Below are 24,622 nucleotides of genomic sequence, written 5' to 3'. Positions count from 1 at the left end.
TGAGCATGAAGCGCCTGAGAGGCATTTCAGAACTTTAGCTTTCCTGTGTTTTTAACTGAAGTTGGATGTTCTGTCATCTTTATTTTGTAATTCCTACTGCAGCCTCGTGCAGCTGCAGCTAGTGCTTAGTGACATGCGGGCCTCTGGTGGGCGGGGGACTGAATGCATGTGTGTGCAGCGTGTGGGCTTGCTTCTACCTTGATAAAATAGAAACTCTTCTGTATTGTAAAGCTAAGATCACGAGTGACTCAATCCTCTTTACAAAACGTGTTCTTTAACTGTTTACATGTGAAACCTAAAGTTGCAGGAAACATTTCTGATTTCATGAGAGGTACCCACTGTCATTGATGTAATGTGCCTGAACTGAAGAATAAATCAGATTGTTGCAATGATCTGACAGTGGTAGTGCTCCATTGAATAACTAATAAGTAAGTAGTTTTTACTTATTCACCAGTTTAAGTGGACCCTGTGGTAACTTACACTGTTATTCTCATCCCTCATATAAGGCTTTTTTTTTTTAAACAAAGAATGGTTTCAGTGAAATATCCTAGCAGAGAATTAAGGTCAGAACCTTTTTAAAAGTAGTCTTATTTATAAAGTTTGTAGTTCTTCCCTCACATTCTTCTAAACTTAAATACTGCACAGCTTCGAACTGTATGTACTGTATTATAAAAGGATGTGTAGAAAAACATACAGTAATCCACAGTCCTTAATTTATGTAAAATGGAATGTTATTTACAATGTGACGCTGTCAGTGAGAAAGAATTTATGGGAAAGTTCAATATTATCTTTGTTTCTTGTTTATATTTTTAAGGTAAAGGCACAAAATTAAAGAAGCATATTACTGAGTATGGTGTGCGACTCCTCAAACTAATAAATTTATCTTTTGAATCCTAGAGGGAAAGAAAGACAGAAGGAAAGAAAGAAAGGAAGGGAGGGAGGGAGGGAGAGAGAGAAAGAAAGAAAGAAAAAGTTTGACAACCTCTGTCCGAGAGTAACATGTATTTTAGACCCCACCTAGCAAAGCCCAAAAGCAAGTCCCCAATACGATCCATAGGAGAGACAGAGTTTCGAGGTTCAGTCTGGCCAAATTAGAATAGCTAAAGAAATATTTTGGGTTTTTATTGTTAGCAATAAAAAAAAAAAAAAAATTACTGATAGATATGATAAACAGATCAGTCTCATAGACATTACACTTAACAAAAAGCTCAGATACAAGAGCACATAATGTATGGCTTCATTAACATGAAATTTTAAAACAAGTAAATCTGTGGTGATAAAATCAGATCAGTAATGCCTGGCACAAGAGCTGGAGATAAACTGATGGCAAAGAAATACTAGAAAATGCCCTGGCTGATCTGGCATCGGCACATGGACCAGAGAGTCCCGGGTTCGGTTCCTGCTAAGGGCACCTAGGTTGCAGTTTGTCTCCAGCCACAGTTGGGGTTGTGTGAATGGCAACCAGTCGATGTGTCTCTCTTGCATCAGTGTTTCTCACTCACACTCTATCTAAAAATAAATGCAAAAATGTCCTCGGGTGTGGATAAAAAAATATACTAAAAAAATTTCTTGAGAGACAAAAATGGTATAATCTTAATTTGGGTGATGGTTATACAGATGTATACCATTGTCTAAAGTAGGTGATCTTAAAACATATTTTATCTTTTATTTATAAACTATACCTCAATAAAGTTGATTTAAAAAATCTATTCTAGAATCTCATTTAAAAATAATGCCAAAGGTATTTATTTTTAATACACAGTATGCATTTATTTTTCCTATCTAAAATCAAGACACTTGCCCCCTCTAGTCTATCAATATCTTTCCAATTTTTCACAGATACCTTAAAATCTCAACATATAGGATATGATTTATCTAGAACAGGAAGTAATTCAAAGCAAATAAATGTTCACTTATAAGGTCTTCACTCATACAGGGTATTTTTTTCCCCCTTATAAACATTCACTATATCTTTTAACAAAGATTTTTGTTGTTGTTGTTAGAACAACTCAGCAAAATAAAATTCCTGTTTATTGTTGAACAACATTGTTTCACACATACATCAAACGGGCCAAATAAATAAATAAATAAATAAACAGCAACTTCATAGACAAAAAAAGAAAAAAAAGAAACCCTTTTATCTTTGGCCTTTTTAACCATCATACAAACCAACTACTTATAGTACAGCTAAGTACATACACAAAAAGTTACTGGAATGCTCGGAATAAGATTGGTTTTTTGTTGTTTTGCCTTTTTTACAAGGTTTTCTTTCTCCGTTGAGATTATAGTGAACATGGTCGCACCACAAGTAAAGTCAGAAGCAGGACAGAGAACGCTCCAAAGGCTGGTTTCATCCCGAGACCATTAAAAATGGCTGACCCCTAACAATATGTACAGAAATACAAAATGTAAATAAAAAAATACAAACAAAATTTCCTTTTTAAAGTACTGTAAAGATAGAAGCAGGGCCTTGGAAGCTTTGGTTCTTTTCCCTCCCCTGTTGCAAATTCACGTTGTGGTTCCGGTTGGGTGGTGGCGAGTGGTGTCATCTGCGGGTGGCACTGCCCGCGGCGGGCGGCACCCTCTGGTCCAAGGTGACCACGTTTAGATTCTGAGACGGGAAGTGGAGGGTGAATAGGTCATGGTGGCCTTTGTTTTTTTTTTTTTAAGATTAACTTTTCCTTGTTTTGCTGTCTAGTCATCCTCATCAGTCTTCTGCTTCTTGGTGTCAGCATCATCCTCATCGTCTTCAGCTGCCCGTTTGCCCGTAGCTGCTTCAGCCTCCTCATCTTCATCTCCATCCTCTTCCTCTTCCTCCTCCCCTCCTCCTCCTCTTCTTCCTCTACCTCATTGTCAGCCTCCTGCTCCCCATGTTCCTCATTAGCTAATGGGGTAGCGTTCCCATTAGCAGGTGTGTCTCTTCCATTCTCTGCCTCCACACCTTCCTCTTCTCCTTTATGTCCTTGGTGGTGAGCTGGGAGCTGGTGTCCAGCCGGGATCCAATGCAGCGGATTTTTTTAAAAAGAGCGAGAGTTCGAGGACTGGCGAAGAAGCTGCCGGAATCCGCGAGCTGAGAGGCGGCCACAGGAACAATGCACAGACGGCTTTTCAGAACAGCCAGTGGGGGGATTTCTTTCTTTATTACTCTTCAAAATAATCTTAGAGAGCGCACACTGTAAGATGACTGGAACATGACTGTTTTTAGCAACTTGAAAGAATTCAATACCACCATTGCAGCTAAAGAAAATAATTTCTTAGTTGCTTCATTCTAAGGAAAAAAATAAAAGTTCATATTGGCAGTATCAAGAGTAGTTATTGGAAAAGTTTTTGAGAGGAAGATAAGACAATGTAAATTTTGTTGGGCAAATAAGGAAAGGTAAATATATATTAAAACAGCATACTAAGGAAATAAAAATGTTAAAAATTATATAAAATGTCTTCCATGTTTATTACCAATTTGAAGAAATGTCTGAATATTATTTTAATTTTAATATGTCATCCATCAAGTATTTTAAAGACCTACAAAGAGGAAGCATTTTGAGTAGGATTTAGGGAGTGAGTTTAAGTTTGAAAGTGACTTCATTATAACCAACTTAACATCTAGTTATTTTAGTCTGAGTTCATGTGTGAATATTTTAAAAGATTTTTTCATGTTCCTAACACACAGCAAGCACTCAGTCCCTGCTTCTACACTACTTTTTAACTGGCAATAATATTGACCTCATATGATTTCTATTCACATTAATAGAAATTGTATATTTAAAGCTCTAGGGAAAATGTTAGGCATACAGTAAACATTAAATTGGTTAATATTAAAATACATTTTATAGATTACATAAATGTTCTAGGTGCTAAGTATACAGATTGTACTCTGAGTCAATAGAGAGATTTAAAAAATTAAAAACTTTCCCTATGGAGTTGAAATTTTAGAAGTTTAGTAATTGATCGTTTTTTTAGATAATTTCTATTGTTTGCCAGAAAGGTAGTAAACAGATAATAGAGCTCCTTTTCTTTTTTAATTTTTTTTCTTTATTGATTTTAGAGAGAGAGGAAGGGAGAGGGAGAGAGAGAGAAACATCGAGGAGAGAGAACATTGATTGGCTACCTCCTGCGTACCCCTCACCGGGGATTTGGCTGACAACCTGGACATGTGCCCTGACTGGGAATTGAACTGGCGACCTCTTGGTGCATGGGATGATATTCAACCACTGAGCCACACAAGCCAGGCTTAGATCTCATTTTTTAAATAAAATAATTTATTGCACTACACAAATTTTCCATCTATGTATACTATTGAAAGCTCAAGATTACTCAAAGTTTAACTTTATTTTTTTAAAATATGTTTTTATTGATTTTAGAGAGAGAGAAAGGGAGACGGAAAGAGAAAGAAACATATCTGCTGTCATCATTTGCCTCCTGCATGCCCCATACCAGGGACTGAGTCCACAATGCGGGCATGTGCTCTGACTGGTAAGTGCACCAGCAAACTGGACACCGCTCAACCAAATGAGCCACACGAGCTAGAGCCAAAGTTTATTTATGTTTTCCTTTTATTTTTATTGATTTTAGAGAGAGAGAAAGGGAGAGGGAGAGAAAGAGAGAAACATCTATGAGAGAGAACATCAACTGGCCGCCTCCTGCATGCCCCCTACTGAGGGTCAGGCTTACAACCTGGGCATGTGCCCTGACCGGGAATCGAACCGGTGACCTCTGGGTGCATGGGTCAGTGCTCAACCACTGAGCCACAATGGCTGGGCGAAAAGTTTATTTTTTAATATAAGAAGTAGTATCCCAATTTCTGTTACCTTTTAATAATCTTCAAATATACAGGGAAAGTAATTTCATTTTTATAGTAGATTATGTCTTCTATTTTAATTTTTTGAGCACAGTTAAATTTCAGACAGGTAATCTTGGGGTCAAAGATATGTATGAAAATGTTTAAAAAATGACTTAGTGAACCTTCATAAACATAATATACATGCCAGTATTATCTGAGCTTGACTGCTATTTAAAGGAGATAATCAGGTAAGGGATACCTATCTTCAAATGAAAATTAAAGTTGAGAAATGCAGAGAGCACTCCTTTGCACTTCGGTGGGAAAAGACTCTTTCCAATAGTGTGAAGCGAGAGTAGTGTCTTCCAAAAATCACATTTAACAGCATTGTCATGGTTGGCTCCAACCCAGCAGCAAAATAATCTGACAAGGTCATTTAAAAAAATGGGCCGGAAGTAGATGATAGAACAGCAATTTGCTAAATTTCAAATAGTAACCTGATTACTGGTCTGGAAAAAAGTGATAAGGTGACCTGCTATCTGACTTTGTGCCTTATTTTCAGTGATCTGTCGTTGAATTCATCATAAGTCTCATACAGTGATGAATATTGTGGTACATTTATGAATAAAATGACTAAAAAGTCAAAACCAGACCCATTAAGCAAAGTGACTTTAGAGGCTAAAGTGCTAAATCAAATGAAAGGATCTTACTTGAATTGAAAAAAAAACAAGTAAATGGGACTGAAGCTGTCATATGAAAGAATGAGGCTAAGCACAACAATATAACAGGCACTAACCCCTGGTTTGATAAAAATCAGGGACGTCTTGTATCCATTTTGTTATGATGCTAACAGAATACAAATTAACCCTGACTTTAGTAAAATAAGTGTAATGATAAGAAAATAATTTCAGGAGTTAAAATGTCAATCACATTGATTTTTCTAGTTGAATAAATACAATAATTTAGTGGAAGTAACCAAAGAAACTTTACAAGTTGTCAATTTAAAACTAAAATGCCAGCATCATAGCTTGATACCTGATATTTTATATATTTGTTGAATTTTGCATGAAGTAGTAGTTTATCTTTCATCTTTGATTTTAATTTTAAATGATGTTAATAGATGCTTTTTATTAATTAAATACAATTTAAATGTTTATTACAAATGGGAAATTCCTTTTTTACAAACCTACAGAAGATAAATAAAAAGTAAAATCTGGTAAATATTAAAAAATAAAATGAACATTCTCTTCTTAATTTTTTTTGGTATACAATGAAATACTTTATTGTTAGAAACAAATCAGTATGTGTAATATATGTGTTAAAAAGTTCTCTAAAAATAAATTGCTATGAGCAATATAAATTCAATACCTAAGACTTTTTCTTTAATCAGTACTTTATTATTCTACTTTTCTATCCTTCTTTATTGCTTTGTTAACTGTGAAATTTTTTATTTTATAATTTTTATAAATGTAGAATGGATACCTTAACAATGCATCAAATTTAATTAAAATACTCTTTTATAAAACTATACATAATTTTTTATATATCAGTGTTGTCATGGGTAATTTTATGTGTCTACTAGACTAGCCCCAGGTGACCAGATTAATTAACCATTATTTCTGGGTGTGTCTGTGAAGGTGTTTCCAGAAGAGATTAGCATTTGAATTTGTGGGCACAGTAAGGTAGTTTGCCCTCCCCAGTGTGAGTGGCCATCATCCAATCTGCTGAGGGCCTGAATAGGAAAAAAAAGGCAGAGGAAAAAGAAATTAACCTATTTTCCATTCTGCCTGAATGCTAGAGCTGAGACGTAGATATTTTCCTGTTCTCTGTGCTGCTAGCTCTCAGATCTTAGGGGTCAACTTCCATAGGTTTCCAGTTTGCAGAGAGCAAATTGTGGGATTTCTCAGTCTCCATAACTATGTAAGCCAATTCCTATAATAAATTTCTTCACTGGTATTTATCTGTCAATCAATCTATCTATATCCATCTATCTTTCTTTCTTTCTGTATATCTATCATCTATCTAATTTTATTGGTTTTGTTACTCTGGTGACTGCTGATTAACAAAAATGTTTAAATTTCTCTAGTAATCTTTGGCCCTGGTTTATCTCTCCATTTATAAGAGTTGTGTTATAAGTAGTGAGGTTTATTTTTCTTTTGCAAGTAAATATAGTAAAACCCCTCAGATAAATGCATATCCTTAAGTAGCTAACCCAAACTCCTCCAGATATTCTAAAGTATTGTGTAAACATAAGCTTAAGATTGGATTTCTGCTGCACTAAAGTTTAAAATATTTTACAGTTTATCTATTTCAAGAGAAAAAAAAAGCTGGTTTCATAAAATATACAAATAATACAAGCTTGAATTGTTTTGAGCATTGTAAAGCAGGAGATTGAGGAAGTGCCTTAAAACACAAGATTTCATATTAAAAATAATGTGCAGATAAAAGGAACATTTCCTCGTCTCCCGGAAACCACTGGATAACATGGTAATAGAAGAAAATTGAGACAGATAGAGGTAAAATCACCACAAGCATATTGACTAGACTTATAAAAATATTAGAGTGGACTTGGTACTGGTATTCTCATTACAGTCCTTATTTAAAAGAAGTAAAGACTGAGGAGTACATTTTAGCTGCAATACACTGAAATAAAAGTTGTTCTTTCTGATTCTTAAGATTGAGTAAAGATATTCTCTGAAAAGGCAGTTAACATAAGTATAAACGAAGGACTAAATCAAAAGCTTGATATCTATAAAGAGTAAAAATACAGATTTATTTTCAACTTATAAGAATTGCTTTTCTGGAGAATATTTACAAAAGCCAAAATGGCTGGAGGCCTTTTATTCTCAAAATTTCTAAAAGCCAAATGAGTTATTTGAAATTGGAATCTGGGACTAACTATAATGATGATTTAAATCAATATTTGCCTCACAGTCTAAACCAGAGGTTCTCAAAGTAAAGTATTCACTAGAACATATGGAAAATGTGTGAAATACAGATGACTGCTCAACTGTAGGGTTTCTGATTCAGTAGGTCTAGAATGGGGCCTGAGAATCTGCATTTCTAACAAATTCTTAGGTGATGTTAATTCAGCTGCTCTGGAGAATACCCTTTGAGAAACACTGTCTAGATAAGGTTCCGCTTATTTCAGGAATTATTTAGCATGCAGAGCAAACATACTTAATTAGGTAGGGTTGTCATGTCACTAGACATAGACCAGCAGTGGGCTAACCTCAGGCCAGCCTGTAGTGTGTGGGTTCTTGATTTCATGCAAGAAAGATTTACAAAATGGGTCCAAGTGATTTTGAGAGTACATTTATTAAAGCTGTGGACAGCAATACAAAGAAAATATTGTAGACCAATGAGACAGACCAGACTCAGACTCCGAACTGGGTTCAAATTAAGAGAGCAGCCCCTAGCTCAGGGGGAGGGTTGCTTATATAGTTGTCTTAGCCCCTGTTAAGGAATTTGGGTTATGGGTATGCGAGCGAGCAAGCACCTACAGAAGCAGATATTTGCAGTTAGCTGTTATGCCTGAGGGAGCAAGCAGTTTCTGTGTACACAAAGCAATGGTTATCTGTACAATGCAGTGGTTATCTATTAGCAGCTAGTTCTTGCCATTCCCTTAAAATCCAGGGGGCAAGGTCATGTGTTTGTCCTTTACAAAAGGACTTAGAATAGAAGCAACAGGAAAGAACTTAGGCAGTGATCTGCTTTGGCTCCCTAGAAATGTAGGAAAGACATGAGCCAAGGTGGGGCTGCCGTTAGCTCACCGGAAAGTCAGAGGAAAAAAGGAACCTTGGGCACAGGATGAGGAGTGAGCCAGGGCCAAGCCCTGGACAAGCTGTAGCTGTCCACTGCTCCCCTGCAAGTCTCTGGAGACCCTTAGAGTTTAGGAGAAAAAAAGTAAAAAGTTCATGCCTGAGAACGGGCATAGGTAACCTTTGTCTTGAGAGTTTTACCTCTTTACTGCAGGTGAGAATCTTAGAGGAGGCTTTTCAGCAGAATATCCATCAATGTTCCAGGTGCTTTTAAAATATGCTGATGCATCAAAATGAGCAATAGGAGAATTTGGGATTGTTCTTTGTTCTTCTTTATTGTTTTACTTTTATCTAGGGTCTGCCTGGCTTTAATCTGGTTTTTGTTACGTGTTTGTCTGACCTCATCTGTCCTTGGGTTTATCTGGCACAAATGGCATTAATTGGGTCTCTGTTTTCTATCACCCTGACCAGGGTGATTGAAGCTATATACTCTGTTCAGGGAGGAAATGCACAAACCATTTTATCTCAAGTGTCCTTGGTGAGGGAAGATAAGGTCTTGTGATTCGCTAGCTGGCTCCCTCCATGTTGGTAACTTACTCAGTTTTGGTAAGTTCCTGGGTCTCTCCCGTGTGTGGGTGAAAAGGAACACTGGAATAATTCTAACTGAAAGTAGCCCCAGAGGGTAATCTGATCATAAATTCCAAAATGGACAGGTCATGGTGGGTAGTCATACCCCAGGATAAAGGGTTTATCTTCACTTTAAGCAAGGCCTGTCCATTGTTTTTCTGCATCTAGATTACACACCCTTGAAGGCCTCTGTCAGACCTCTCAGAGGTGTCACCACCTTCAGGAGGACACGTCACCTTGACAAATAACCTGTAATCCAATCACAGTGATCTCCCTGGCTTCCTTTCTCCCAACTTCATGTAATTTTCCTTAAGTTCCCTCCTTAATTCCAAATGTACAGTGCGGATTGGTCAACAGTTCTTTGTATGGAAAATAATACAATAATGAGTAAATAATAACATAAGAATAAACACTGTGTTTCACATACTTACAACTGTAAACCTACATTTGCCCCGCCCTGTATAAAAGAAACTGCAAAACTGTCATTCTGTATGGAGCATTTGAGATCTTACTTCCTAGCATGTCATCAGTTTGGCTCAAATACATTTAAATAACCTCTTATAAAAACTTTCTACAGGTTTGAACACTCTTACATTGACACAGGTATACCGGAGATATACATGTTATTACATTTTGATTTGTCTTTGTCCTGTTCATCTGCTTCATGTCAATTTGATTATTAGACCAGCCAGAAGTTACTTGGAAGGGTAGAGGAACTTTCTGTCCTATAGAAAGATAAGGAAGTTGTCATGCTAAAAGACATGCCTGAGTTATACAAACAATTGAGGATACACTTGTCTTATAAATTCAGAAATGTAGGCTTCCAGATATAAGTATCAAATGTCTTTGAAAAAAATTAAGACTGTGGTTTCATTTCAGAAATCAAAGAGCAAGACCCAGTGAATCGCTCCTGTCCTCGGGAGACTCTCCTTGCAGTCAGTGGTGGTGAACCACGTAGGAGCCCCATGAAAGAGATCAGCCGCCTACCAACACGGTGTCTTCATTTCCTAGCAACGTGCTCTAGCAACAGGGGACTTTTACATGTATGCTGGCAGTTGGAAACCAGCTGTTGGTTAGACAATGACTCTTCCAAGTGTCTACTGGCATAAAAAAGTATGCCTCACATTGAACTTGAACTTTATTCCTTCACCTTCCCTTGCCTGGAACAGTAGTGTGATTAACCTGTCATTTGTTTGGAGTATGCTATTTCTTTATTTGGCTTATTAAGAGACATTATCCTGCATACTATTGGCTTGTGAATTTATTATAATTCCCACAGTGAACCTGTGCTAAATAAATTGCTGGCAAAGACAACTCAGTCTCTGAGAATAACTTTTGCTGCTTCAAAACAAAATAAAACAAAAACAAAAGATAATCACTGCCAACTGAAGACAGCTTATTGGATGGGTAAAGCTGTCTGCGGGAGGGGAGGATTTTGGGTGGGGGGGGGGTGTGTAAACAAGTTGGGAAGAGCATTGAAGACAGTACAACTTCGCATGGTGACCAAAGCTCTGGACATTTTCCCTACCTCCCTGGTCTCTTAGGTGGGGCGGCATCCCATCCCATTTTAGCAGATCATCACCCTCTAGGTCTTTTCCCTTTGAATCATCCTGGTGGGGTTGGTGGGGTTCAGAAGGCTGTTTCTTCTTTGGAGCCAGACATTTTCCAGCTGCTCTTCTGGGGAGATGCAGGTGAGTGAGTGCCCTCAGGGCTCACCATGGAGGTCTCTTGCTGAATGGCCCATGTTGCCCTGGTGTGGGACCCAGCCCTCGCCTGGGAGGTGCATGGAACACTGGGCCAGAGTGGGCAAGGGAAGATGGGCAGATGTCACCAACATCATGATCTTAAAAAAAGAACTACAGAAAGCTGACTGAAGTGCCCAAGGACATCTTGTGACCACCCTCCTGCAGGATCCTCCGTGAGGTCACCTAGATTCCATTTCAGGTGGTTCAATACAATCAACAGACCACACCTCATGCGGTTTCTTTTTCTTTTTTGAATCCTCACCTGAGGATATTTTTCTATTTATCTTCAGACAAAGTGGGAGGGAGAGAAAGGGAGAGAGAAACATCAAAGTGAGAGGGACATATCGACTGGTTGCCTCCTGCATGACCCTGACTGGATGAACTGCAACCGAGGTACGTGCCTTTGACCAGAAATGAACCCATGACTCATTGGTCTGCAGGCTAAAGCTCTAACCACTGAGAAAAACTGGCCAGGGGGCCTCATGCAGTTTCTGTAGAGGTGGTTGGGTCACTCAGTTGGATCTAATCTGAAGACTCCTTTAGGTGAGTCACAGCAACCAGGGTTTCCTCTTAGAAATTCCTCCTCCCACATGAATCCAAGAGTTGAGGGAGTTCATTAGACTATATCTGTGGTTCTCTGAGAAGCTTCTCAATGAGTATTAACAATCATCATCAAGGGAGTCTGGCCTGTGTGGGTCAGTGGTTGAGCATCAACCCGTGCACCAAGAGGTTGCTGGTTCGTTTCTCGGTCAGGGCGCATGCCCAGGTTGTGGGCCCGATCCCCAGTTGGGGGCGTGCAGGAGGCAGCCAGTCGATGTTCTCTCTCATCAATGTTTCTATCTCTCTGTCCCTCTTACTTCCTCTCTCTCTCTAACATTAATAAAAGAAAAAAAATAATCAAGGGAACTTCAGATATGCTGTGGCTGTTGCAGGCTGACCCTTGGGCTCTTGGAGCACAAGAAGTAAAAATGAGAAGGCACTTCACAGTATTATTGGCCAGAGTACTGTGGATGGAATATTACAAGGTCATTTGCCAGATTCCTTCATAGAAACCCCACAGAATACCCTTTTTTCCGTGAAACTGAGCTGACGACTAATATAACTTGACGGCTAGCGCTGACACACTGACTTGGGAGTGGGCGTGAAACACGCTCCTGACTCTTGAGCATTTCATCACTCTCATAGGACCGAGTCCACTTTAAATGCAGGAGGCCAGGATCAGAAGGGATGAGGGTGTTGGGTGACCATGCACGGGGCAGGCAGCAGGTACTTAAATGCCACACTGAAGAAAAGATGCCGCATAATTGGAATTATTGGCACAACTAGCTCCTAGGTGAACCAAACATGAATAAAAGGCAAAGAACCCCAACCAGCATCAGCCTGCTGCTGTGCGTTATGGAAGGGGAGGCAGGTCTCAGCACAGTCAACTGCACAGCTAACACTGTTATATTAGCAGGGTAATCAGAAGAGGGAGAAAATCTCATTTCTGTGTAAAATGTGTGTGTGTGTCCCCGTACCTGCCATGGGGATGGTATGTGAAATAGGTGGCAACCTTGTGTCTCTTCTATAGATGTCCCTGCATCCGAAGCCCAAGAGTTGGGTAGAGGGAGAGATGCTCTCTGCTGTGAGCAAGGGAGAGGGTTTGTTGTCCTTGACTGACCTTTGTTAGTCTTAGACATTCCAGGCCTGCCCATGGGGGTGCAGTGCCCCCCTGTGGTTGTTGTGGTTCTTCCTAACTTTCCCCAGTTCCTGGTTCCCTTCCTGAGTCTCCCAAGGTTCTTTGGTTCTTCGTGATTTTGCACAGTAGTTACATAAGGAGGGCCCGATACCATAGTCGGTGGCTCCTGCCCATTTTCAAGATCAGAGTTTAGAGGCTCACAGGAGAGGTGGGTGACTTTACAGAAGCTGAACGACAAACTCCTTACTTTTTGTCTCTGCTTCAGCCTTAGGACTCCTGTTTCTCTCGTCCTCTCAATCTCAAGGAATGTGTTTCCCGACTTTAGGGACAGAAATCCAAGATAGCTAAGAGACGGTTCAATGGGAAGGAGAATAAAACTGAAGAATGCAGTGATGAGAGCCTTGTGGTGTCCGCTTGAAAACTGGAGCTCATGAAGAGATCTGAAAGGGTAATTCCCCGAAGGTTCACACAGTGAGACTGTAGCAGAGAGATGGGTGTTAAGTTCTAGAGTACTCCTTTCTGAGCCCCTGCAGGCTGGTTGTATTCCTCTACCAAAGGCCACAGCTGTTCGTGGATGACTCCTTCCCTCAGCCTAGGCGACAGCATTGCTATTAGTCAGCCCCAGGCTGTGTACCCTGACTGGGAACTGACCCCGCAACCTCTTGGTGCGTGCGTCAACGCTCACCACTGAGCCACACTGGCTGGCTGGTTATACATTTTCATTTAGTTTTGCCTTCATCCTGGCTTCTCACTGGTCCCTGAGTATGTAAGCTGGGCTGGCGAGAAGGTATATACATGGTAATTTGTGGGGAGGGTAGTGGGGAGGGCGGATGACAGAAATAAAATGAGACAAGAATGAAACTCTGGAGACCTGCCCATGTTAAGGACTGACTCTTGGGCTTCTTTCTACACTGAGAGTATCTGAGGGGCAGCCTGGTGGGGGGGCCTGAGCCCACAGGGCACACCTTCTCTTTCCCTGTCTGTCCACCAGTCTGAGACATTCCTCCGCCTCATGGGTCAGGGGCTGGGCAGCAGCCGTCCTGATTCTCCTCAACTCCAGATCATCGGTTTTTGTACTAGGGCAGTTATTAAGAGAAGTGACACGTTGTAGGGGTTACTCACCTGCAAGACAAATGCCCAGTGGGAGGGCCCGAGGCAGAGTGGCAGGCAGGCGGGCAGAGGAAGGCCACCGTGTCACAGCAGAGCCAAGCGATCGCCCTTGGAATCTATGGCGCCTTTCTCCCTTCCAAACACTGCTTCTTCTTTTTTTTTAGTTAAATTTTTTTTAATTACAGTTGACCTAGAATATTATATTAGTTTCAACATATGCACACAGAGTGATTAGACATTTATATAACTTACACAGTGACTCCCCTTAAGTCTGGTACCCATGTGACACCATATACAGTTATTATATTATTGATGATACTCCTTATGCTGTATTTTACATCCCCAAACACACTGCTCCGTAATCCGGCAGCACAAGGCAGCTGGGAGACAGAAGCTCAAAGACGAGCACCCACGTCCCTGAGGCCACACAGGATTCAGTGTGAAAAACAGAAACCAGGTGTTGGCTGGCTCCATGAGCCTCATCTCAGGAGTCCGTTGTTGCAAACAACCTTGTTACCAGGGAGTGAGGTAGGTGTGGTTAGTGTAGCAAAAAGCTAGATCCCCATGGTTTCTGTTTTTAAACCTTTACTCTAACTGCTGGGAACTCTGGCTCAGTTTCTCAACACCTGTGGGTAGTGGGGGAGCAGGTTGCTGGAATTTCAGCAACGCTCCCACATCTGGGGACATGGCTACAAATGACAAAATGGCTCGGGGCTCTGATTCCAGAAGACAAGACTGCCTCCAACACTCACCCTTCCCATTCCCCGCCCCACTAGGCGGCTCTTGGATAACCCGGAGAAGCGGTGTAGAGCATGCTTGAAGGGGGAGGAGGTAAAATGGACATTTTATTGCACACAGTAGCAAAAATGGAACAAGAGTCAAATCTGGGGTGATGGTCTTTACATAAATTCTCCAGTGTATCAGCACTCACCTAAATACACATCCTTTTCTCGGTCCTGGGTGAGCAGTGGGATCTCACTTAGGAAAAGGTGGAACCCGGTTCATGGGGATGATGTCTAGTGAATGGCACGCTGTCTCAGTGGAGAAGTGTCTGAGGGCCAGAGCCATATGGGAGGTGTCTTCTGGGGGTAGGGACATCATTCTAGATGAGTCCATCAGAAAAGTCAGGAAGCTCTCAGGCCCACAAGGCAATAAAGGCCATGAAGGTAAAACCACCGACTACACAGCACCACATGACCAAAGGGGACTCAGAACCAGATAGCTCCTTGGGCAGAATTTCTAGGAAGGTGACATACAGGAAGGTCCCAACTGACACCCCCCCTAACACAGCCTGGGCTAAGTTTCCCTCTTCAGAGTCTCCTCCAGCCACAGCCAGCCCTAGGATGAGGCCCAGGGGGGACATGAGAGCAAATGTCAGTATGCAGAGCGCAGCCCATCGTAATGCAGTGCCTGTCTGCACCAGCCGAAGTCCTATGCCAAACACTACGAGCCCCTTGTGAGCCAGGACAGCAAGACACAGCTGCACAGTAGCTACTACTGTGGTCTGCAGCCCCACAGCCATCCCTTCAAACACCGAGTGGAAGGAGAGTGAGAGCAAGAGGACGAGGACTCGAAAGGGACTCCGAGAGGGTAAGGGTCGAGATCCATGGCTGTGGAGTCCAAGGACATGAGCTGCTCCCACTTCCTCCTCGTGCACTTTTGATCCTCCACTGGCTCCAGGACAGCACTGCAATGCCAGCGACTCCAAGAGGAAGATGAGGAAGAAGCCCAGGGAGATGATGAGTTCTCCATAGGGATAGTCCATCTGGGAACAGAGAGAGGGGCTGTGGGACGGGAAAGGACGGAAGTTCAGGGGACAGAGGTGGGGTGGGAGACTGGAGAGAACGGGAAATGGGGGGCTAGAACATTAGAAAGGGTAGGCGATGAAGCCCAGAAGAGACATGAACACGCAACAAGGAAACCAGAGGGGCCAAGGGTGCAGTGTCAGTAGGGCTGAAATGATGGGGAGCTTGTCTAAGGGTCCAGAGAAAGAAGGACAGAGCAAAGCAAGGGCTCTGTCTGGTGTTCCGTACACCCCAAAGGACGGAGTTGGCTCCTCCTTTCCCTACAGTGTCTGAGCGGAGGAGCAAAGGGATTCCTGGTGTTCCTCACGTCCTCCCTCAAAGGGTCTGGGTGTGAGGAGTCTCTGGTTCCCCTCACCCCAGGTCAGCGGTGGGAGACACTTACATCAGCTGAATTAGCAGCACCCTCACTCTCTGTCTTGTTCTAGGGAGAAAAAAGCAGAAATTAAATGGGGGATGGAGCAGCTCAGCTTCCTGTCCTGTCCTGACCCTCCAGCTCCACTGCTTTCCTTAAAGCGCAGCCCGGCCTGTTGTCGTTCACACAACACAAGAGTTGTCCCCTTCCCTGTCGTTCCACCCATGTCCTTGGCTCCATCACTTCCCCTTCTCCCCTTGGTTCTGCTCATCATTCTGGCCCCTCAGCTGCTCACCCGCAATGGGAGCTTGTGGCCCTCCGATTCAGTTCCCTTCAGGGCCTCGGCAGTCATGTGCATGAACCCTGCTCCCAGGAAAACACCGGCAGAAAATGCAGCGCAGGAGGCTGAGGACCCAGTGGCGACGACCAAATGAACAGCAGGAGTTATAGTCCAGCAGGCAATGACACGGACAAAGGTGACTGAAGAGCAACAGGCAGCACCCAATACCCAAGCTTGGGGACGGCAGGAGGATCAGAGCAAGGTGTCAGGGTAGGGTGATAGGGTGGAGTCAGACTTAGGTTATGGGGGGAAAGATGCCGAAGGGCTATACCTCTGGTTGCCTCAATCTGGGACCATTTGAACCAGATGGGAATAAGGCCACAGATCAGGGTGATAATCAGCAGGGCAAATAGGGAGCTAATTTTCGCTCCTAGTAGTGGCTCCATCCTTGGGGTACAGGATAAGCAGAGGCCTCAGAATGACAAATGGAGTTACAAGCTTTGGAGCAGGAGTGGTGCCTTAGGTGGTTCAAGCTGTAGTGTTCACCCCGAGTTGGACGCTGTTGGATCCTCCCTGTGCTACCTCTGCTTGCGCAGCCTTACAAAGCTGACATAGGCCCTCCTCTGGCTCACACTGACACAAGAAACTCCAGACTCCCAGCAGGCACAGTTCTGTGTTCTGTGTTCTACTCTTCAGTTCCATGACTAATCCCAGGGCTGTGGACTGTCTTAGTTTATGCCTTGGGCTAGTCTAATCTAGTTTGTGGTAGCTACTCCCCAACTGTTTTGGTTGGGGACATTTGATTTAAGCCTTCCATATCCTCTCCACCTCAACACAAGTCTTTTTAATTTTTTTTATTATTATTAATTTATTTTTGTTACAGATGATTCTACTTTTTCCCTCATTGACAACCTCCTCCTGCTCCCCCTTCCCGCACTCCATCCCCAGCATTGTTGTCTATGTCCATGGTTACGCGTTCCTGCATCTAAGTTCTGTGGTCTATCTCTTCCCTCCCCCACCCCCACCCCCTCTTCTGAGGTTTTTCAGTCTGTATCCTACTTTTATGTCTCTGGGGTTATTTTGTTCTTTCTTATATGGGCTTTATTATTTCGAGATATGATCTCTCTATTCCCAAATTGCTGACTGTTTTTATCAGAAATGGATGCTGGATTTTGTCAAATGCTTTTTCAGCATCTATTGATATGATCATGTGATTTTTATCTTTCATTTTCTTTATGTGGTGTATCACATTTATTGATTTGTGAATATTTTACCAGCCTTGCATCCCTGGGATGAATCCCATTTGGTCATGGTGAATAATTTTTTTGATATATTGCTGAATTTATTTTGATAGTATTTTGTTCAGGATTTTGGCATCTATGTTCATCAGGGATATTGGCCTGTAGTGTTCTTTCTTTGTAATGTCTTTTTCTGGTTTTGGAATTAGAATTATGCTGGCCTCATAAAAGTTTGGAAGTCTTTCTTCTTGAATTTGTTGAAATTGTTTGAGGAGAACGGGTGTTAGTTCTTCTTTGAATGTTCAGTAAAACTCCCCTAAGAAGCTGTCCGGGCCTGGGCTTTTGTTTGCTGGGAGAGTCTTAATTATGTCTTCAATTTCCTTTGTTGTTATTGGTCTGTTCACGTTTTCTATCTCTTCCTGGTTCAGTTTTGGGAGACTATGTGTTTCTAGAAATTTGTCCATTTCACTTAGACTGTCGAATTTGTTGCCGTATAATTGTTTATAATATTTATTAACAATCTTTTGTATTTCTCTGGCGTCAGTTGTTACTTCTCCTTTTTCATTTCTGATTTTGTGTATTTGGGTTCTCTCTCTTTGTTTCTTGGTGAAGCTAGCTAAGGGTTCATCAATCTTGTTTATCTTTTCAAAGAACCAGTTCTTTGTTTCATTGATCCTTTGAATTGTTTTTTTGGTCTCCATGTCATTTATTTCTGCTCTGATCTTTACTATTTCCTTCCTTCTACTTGCTCTGGGGTTTTCTTTTTTGTTTGCTTTCTAGTTCTTTAAGTTGTGAGGTTAGATAGTCTATTAGAGATTTTTCTTGTATCTTGAGGTAGGCCTGTAGTGCTATGCACTTTCCTCTCAGAACTGCTTTCGCTGCATTCCATAGATTTTGTGTTGTTGTGTGCTCATTTTCATTGGTTTCCAGGAAGTTTTTAATTTCTTCCTTGATCTCCATGGTAACCCATTCATTGTTCAATAACATGCTATTTAGCCTCCATGTGTTCAAATGTCTTTGCATGTTCTTGTTGCAATTGATTTCTAGTTTCATGCCATTGTGATCTGAGAAGAGGCTTAATATGATTTCAATCTTCTTGAACTTGTAGAGACTTAGTTTTTGCCCTCACATGTGGTCTGTCTTTGAGAATGTCTTATGTGCACTTGAGAAAAATGTGAATTCTGCAGTTTTGGGTGTAATTCTCTGTAGATATCTATTAAATCTATTTGATCTAGCACTTCATTTAGAGTCTGTTTCCTTGTTAATATTCAGTGATGTGAGTGGGGTATTGAAGTCCCCTCCTATGATTGTATTGCTGTTGATTTCTTTTTTGAAGTCCTCTAAAAGATTTTTAATAAATGTTGGTGCTCCTATATTGGGTGCATATATGTTTACCAAGGTTATATCTTCCTGTTAGATAGATCATTTCAATATTATGTAGTGGCCTTCTTTGTCTCTAGTTATGGCCTTCATTTTGAAATCTGCTTTATCAGATATGAGTATTGCTACCCCAGCTTTTTTTTTTTTTTCTTTCCATTTGCTTGAAAGTTTTTTTTTCCATTCCTTTACTTTCAACCTATGTGAGTCTTTTGTTGTGAGATGGGTCTCTTGTAAACAACATATAGATGAGTCATGCTTTCTTATCCAATAACCTACTCTGTGTCTTTTTATCGGAGCATTCAAACTATTCACATTTAAGGTGATTATTGATATGTACTTATTCATTGCCATTTTTGTTTAGTGTGGTTCTATTTCTCTTCCTATTTCTTCTACTAATTACAGCGGTCCTTTTAGCATATCTTGCAGTGCTGGTTTGGTGTTAATATATTCCCTTAACCTTTTTTTGTCTGGAAAGCTTTTTATTTGACCTTCTATTTTGAATGATAGCCTTGCTGGATAGAGTAGTCTTGGATTCAGATTCTTGTTTTTCGTGATCTTGATTACTTCATGCCACTCCCTTCTGGCCTATAGTGTTTCTGTTGAGAAGTCAACTGAGAGCCTTATCGGGGTTCCTTTGTAGGTAACCTGTTGCTTATCTCTTGCTGCCTTTAGGATTCTTTGTTTTTACTTTTTGGCATTTTAATTACTATGTGTCTTGGTGTGGGCCTATTTGGGTTCTTCTTACTTGGGGCTCTCTGTGCTTCTTGAACTTGAATGCCTTCTTCTTTCACCAAGTTAGGAAAGTTTTCTGTCACTATTTCTTCAAATATATTCTCTAACCCGTGCCCATTTTATTCCTCTTCAGGGACTCCTATGATGCGAATGTTATTACGTTTCCAGCTGTCTCACAGTTCTCTTAAGCTGCCTTCCTGTTTTTTAATTGTTTTTTCCTTTTGGTTTTCTGATTGGTTGATATTTTCTACCCCGTCTTCTAATTCACTGATCTGGTCCTCAGCTTCTTCTACTCTGCTGTTTAGTCCTTCCAATGTGTTCTTTATTTCTGCTATGTCATTCTTCATTTCCACTTGGTTGGTTTTCAATGTTTCTATATCTTTACTCATGGTGCTGATGTCCTTACTCATGCTGTTGAGCTTCCTCAAGATCATGGCTCTCAACTCTACCTCTGATAATGTGCTTAGCTGCATTTAATTGATCTCATCTCTGATAGAGTTCTCTTGTTCTTTCATTTGGGATTTGTTTCTTTGTCTCACCATTTTGGCTATCTTAGTGGGTTTTGGAGCCTGCCAAATTTTCCCTGTGGGTGTGGGTGTTCTGCTGTTTGTGGCTTCCTCTACTGGGTTTGGATGAGCCTGGGTGGGCTCACATTAAACACCACTGTTAAGTCTTACTTTTCTGGGTAGATTTTCAAGCCCAGGAAAGGTTCAGTTATCCTCTGGCTTTCTGCCTGGAGGCTATTAGTCTCAGTTTCTTGAATATCCTTGGGTTCTCAGTTGAATGATTTGTGGCATTCTTTATAGAACTAAATAATCAAGTACCTTAAATTTTTCTTATCAAATCTTTAAAGTTCTTTAAAAGTGAAAAGTAATAGCCATATTTTTTCTAGACTTCTAAAAATGATGCAGATTTTAAACACGTTTCATTTAGTGATAAACAGACAATCTTGATTCCTAATGAAGTGTTTGATGCAGTAAAAAGCAACATGATCACTTCTATTAACTTCAGTAAGTTATGTGAAATTCCACAAAGGTAAGAACTGTTCATGATGCCATTTCTTTCAAGTTGTGACTCATTGTAAGTTTTGTTTCATCTTAGTTGCAAAAATATCCATCATATTTTTTAAATTTGAAAGTGTATGTAAAATTTTTTGTATTAGTAATACTTGAGGGTTTTAGCAAAATTTACTAAGGTATTTCCTGAGATACTTTTAATACTTATGATGAAAGGGGTGTATATATATACACATACATATACATATACATATACATATACATATACATATATATATATATGTTTTTAAAAAACTGTTTCTTTTTTTACATTTTAAACTTGGATAACGTTAGAATTATTAAAAGTATTAAATAGTCCAACCAGTATACTCAGTGGTTGAGCATCAACCCGTGCACCAAGAGGTTGCTAGTTCGATTTCCGGTCAGGACACATGCCCAGGTTGTGGGCCAGATCCCCAGTGGTGGGGCATGCAGGAGGCAGCCAGTCGATGTTCTCTCTCATTGATGTTTCTTTCTCTCTCTCTCTCCCTCTTATTTCCTCTCTCTGTAAAATCAATAAAGGAAGAAAAAGTATTAAATAACTTTTTCCCACATAAATATATGAGGAAAGTTTTAAGAGCCTCTCCAAAGCCAGGTTCATGTAGATTAATAGGGATTTTCATTTGGGGCTTTATATTAATGAATTGCCAAACCACTGAATTTCCCCCTGGTAGCAACAATAAAATGGACTGAATCCTGTTAGTATTTTCCGCATCGAAAAGGATTCTTCACTTCCAAATATTACAAGTCTTTTGCATTGCATTTTGTTTAATAAATCTTTGTTGATGTAAATTATAGCAACAGTTTTGGATTATGAGAAAAAATTAGTATATGTTGAACTTTTACAATTGACTGTTCTCTTGCAGTAAACTATATACTCAAAGAAAGGTGACAAATAACCTTGCAATTAAAACAACAGTGTGGGAGACAGGATAAGGCAATGTTAAAGAATTGAGACAGTAGAGTCAATTGCTTGTATTTATATCCCAGTTCTACTAGCTGTGTGGCTTTGGACAGGTTAACTAGCTGCTCTTAGTCTCCTCATCTGTAAAGATAATAATTTATTTATTAGTACCTATTTATTAGAATTAAATTAAATGACAATCCACATAAAGCATTTAACCAGTGCCTAGCATTTAGTAAGTAATTGACTACTTTTTTTAAAATAAGAAAAAATGATGTATTTGGAAAATAGATTGGCTTTCATCTGACTGCAAAAACTTTTTTAGATTTTTAAAATTTTTATGATGTCAAATTATAATTTGCTTTATAGAACATATTTTGGGAATGTAGATCTTGAACGATGATAACGAAAACATTCCACTGCAAACAGAGATCTAGTCCATCTTCCCATTCTCTTTTAGTTAACGGGCTTAGAAGATATTTGATAGAAAGTTGAGTACTACATTTGCTCTCAGATGGAATAAGTTTGTCTCGGGGATCCTGGTTCACCGTCAAAGAAGATAAAAGGAGTTAAAAGACTTTAACTTATTGCTTTCTCATTTTATCCCACAATCTGGTTATGTAAAACAGTGTTATTCTGTTACTAGAGTTATTTTATCATAATTTTAGCAGTTTAAAAGGCCAAGGAAGAAATATAGTGAAGACACACCTCCTCTAGAGTTTCTGAACCACTTTCCATCTTTCTTACATTTTATTTACAAGTCCCAGTTTTCACCATATTATTTTCTGGTTTTAAAAAGAATATTTATTCATAAAATTTCATACTAAATGAAGGGACAAATCTCTTGCAGTGCCATCACTAATTTATTAACTAATGGCACATTTTATTTTAAACTGTTCCCATTTACAGTTTGTATCTTGACTGCTTTATTTTCCACAAGTATTTCCCTATGTTGTAAATAATACTTTAAAAAAACAAATTTATCTATATATTATATAGTTGATTATGGCAATAAATTAAACAAACAAAGAAGGCCATATTTCTAGACAAATTATTAAATCGAAGAATATGGCTCTGTCTATATATATCCAAAAGCTTTCCAAAAAAGTTTTATCAGTGACATATCCGAACTCACTGTATCTTCTTTAGTATAATATTTGATATTTGTCTTTTATTGCTAATATTGATAAAAATGATTTATTGTCATAGTTTAATTCATTTCTTGGCTAACCATATGTAACATTTCTTGTTCTTATTATTAAATTAATAGCATACTTTTAAACTACTGAGCTTGATTAGGCTTATTTAGAAATGTTTAATTCTTTCTCTTCAAGTCTTTGTCACTGACTTCAGTTGTTTAGTGGTGACACTTACCAAACTATGAATTAATGTTTTCTTGCAGTCATGATTAAATGTAATGATGATTAGGATAATAAATACTATACTGTTAAAGTGTGGATATATAATATTTAAAAAACATTTTGAAGTACCCAGATGATACTATGTTATGCAATGTAAAAAATAGCCTAGATTTGATTTTTCTTCTCTGTCCATAATTGTTTTAACTATAAAATTAATGGGTTTTTAAACTTCAACATACATTTAAGGGCTAGTATTAATTATGGGACAGACAATATTAAGGCTATTTTTAAAAATCTATTTTTATCAGTTATATATTCAAACCGATTGAAATTTTTGTGAGAAAGCTAAAAGTTACAGAAAATTTTAATTAGCAAAAAATATAGAATTCCCCCCATCTCTTTGGTCTTCTGGTTGTTTTGAAGTTCTGAATCCACGTGCTAACAATTAAAAATAATTTGTGTTTCAGGATTGTAGAACTGAAGGAAATGGTTTCTGATTTCAACCTCAGTTTTAATAAGCTTTACTTTATGTCCTTGGAATTATGTATGCTTCAAAAATTGACATTTTTAGATCTCAGGTATGTACTGATACTATTCTTTACTTTTTCCATTATAACTTGTCTTCGAGTTTTGCCTAACTTTTGCCCTTTCCCTCATATTTTCCTAAGCATGGAAATTGGTCCTCAGTTTATTAATAATATTTTAGGATAACTAAAATTAAGCACTTAGTAAATATTGTAACCAAATCTCTATCATTTGTAGTCAATTTACAAGTTAAGTGATAATGACAAAATTATTTAATATATTAACACATTCTTTAGATTCATGCTTACACAAAATTATAAATAACGTGGAAAATATTTGCTTCACATTGTTCCTTTTCTGAACGTAAATAGCATAAAACTGTCAATCCTATGCTGGCATAGCAGGCTAGCATGACTTCTCTTAAAGAGAAACATTTTGGTCGGCCAGTGTGGCTCAGTGGTTCAGCATCAACCCATGAGGTCACCGGTTCGATTCCCAGTCAGGGCACATGCCCAGATTGTGGACCCGATCCCCAGTGGGGGCATGCAGGAAGTGGCCAATTGATGTTCTTTCTCATCAATGTTTCTCTCTCTCTCTCTCTCTCTCTCTCTCTCTCTCTCTCTCTCTCTCCTTCTCCTCTCTCTGTAATATCAATAAAGAGTAAAAAGTTTTTTAAAAAAGGAACATTTTGGTCCCAAAATATTATATTAACTGCATGGCTGGAAATAATGAAAAGGAGCAGTATGAGTGGCAACACAAAGAAAAGAAACTACTTAAGGTTCTGCAGATGTAATAGGAATTTAAATTTAAATATGTTCAAAGTTGCCCTGGCCAATTTGGCTCAGGAGTTAGAGCTTCAGCCTGCAGACAAATGAGTCGCAAGTTTGATTCTGGTCAAGGGCCTGTACTTTGGTTGCAGTTTGTCCCTGGCCCTGGTTTGGTCGTGCAGGAGGCAACCAGTCAATGTGTCTCTCTCACATTGATGTTTTTCACTCTCCCTCTCTCTCCCTCCCACTCTATTTGATGATAAATAGCAAATAATCCTTGGGTGAGAATTACAAAATAATTATAATAAATAAATAAATAAATAAATTACCCTGACTGGCGTGGTTCAGTGGTTAGAGTGTCGGCCTGTGCACCAGAGGGTCACGGGTTTGATTCCCGGTCAAGGGCACATAACTGGGTTGCAGGTTCTATCCCCAGCCCTGGTCAGAGTGCCTGCGCGAGACAACCAAGCTCTGTAAATATCAATGGAAAAATATATCCTCAGATGCGGATTTAAAAAGTAATAAACA

The 24,622-nt window shown here is 39.6% G+C and overlaps 1 protein-coding gene and 1 pseudogene across 1 annotated transcript; both read right to left on the bottom strand.

Moving 5' to 3' along the window:
• Positions 1-2,694: 2,694 nt before the first annotated feature.
• LOC118642585 lies at positions 2,695-14,382 on the bottom strand (annotated as a pseudogene).
• Positions 14,383-14,830: 448 nt separating this feature from the next.
• On the bottom strand, positions 14,831-16,578 carry LOC118617084 (zinc transporter ZIP2-like). The gene is made up of 4 exons (XM_036242662.1): positions 16,428-16,578; positions 16,148-16,257; positions 15,883-15,921; positions 14,831-15,460 (listed from the first exon to the last, which is right to left on the bottom strand). The coding sequence occupies exons 1-4, from the start codon at positions 16,576-16,578 to the stop codon at positions 14,831-14,833; spliced, it is 930 nt and encodes a 309-aa protein (XP_036098555.1).
• Between the last annotated feature and the right edge of the window lie 8,044 nt (positions 16,579-24,622).

This window comes from Molossus molossus, unplaced genomic scaffold, assembly GCF_014108415.1.
Source record: "Molossus molossus isolate mMolMol1 unplaced genomic scaffold, mMolMol1.p scaffold_m16_p_1, whole genome shotgun sequence".
Classification (NCBI taxonomy): domain Eukaryota; kingdom Metazoa; phylum Chordata; class Mammalia; order Chiroptera; family Molossidae; genus Molossus; species Molossus molossus.
Note: the sequence above shows the minus strand (reverse complement) of the source record. Positions and strands in the feature narration are given on the sequence as shown.

What these genes read in the sequence shown, in the direction of transcription:
- LOC118617084 (XM_036242662.1), bottom strand. Translation starts at nt 16,578, where the DNA reads ATGGAGCCACTACTAGGAGCGAAAATTAGCTCCCTATTTGCCCTGCTG. An exon ending in TCTTTCCCCCCATAACCTAA is followed by an intron (nt 16,258 to 16,427) that starts GTCTGACTCCAC and finishes CTGGGTCCTCAG; the next exon opens with CCTCCTGCGCTGCATTTTCT. An exon ending in GTGCTGCTAATTCAGCTGAT is followed by an intron (nt 15,461 to 15,882) that starts GTAAGTGTCTCC and finishes CTCTGTTCCCAG; the next exon opens with ATGGACTATCCCTATGGAGA.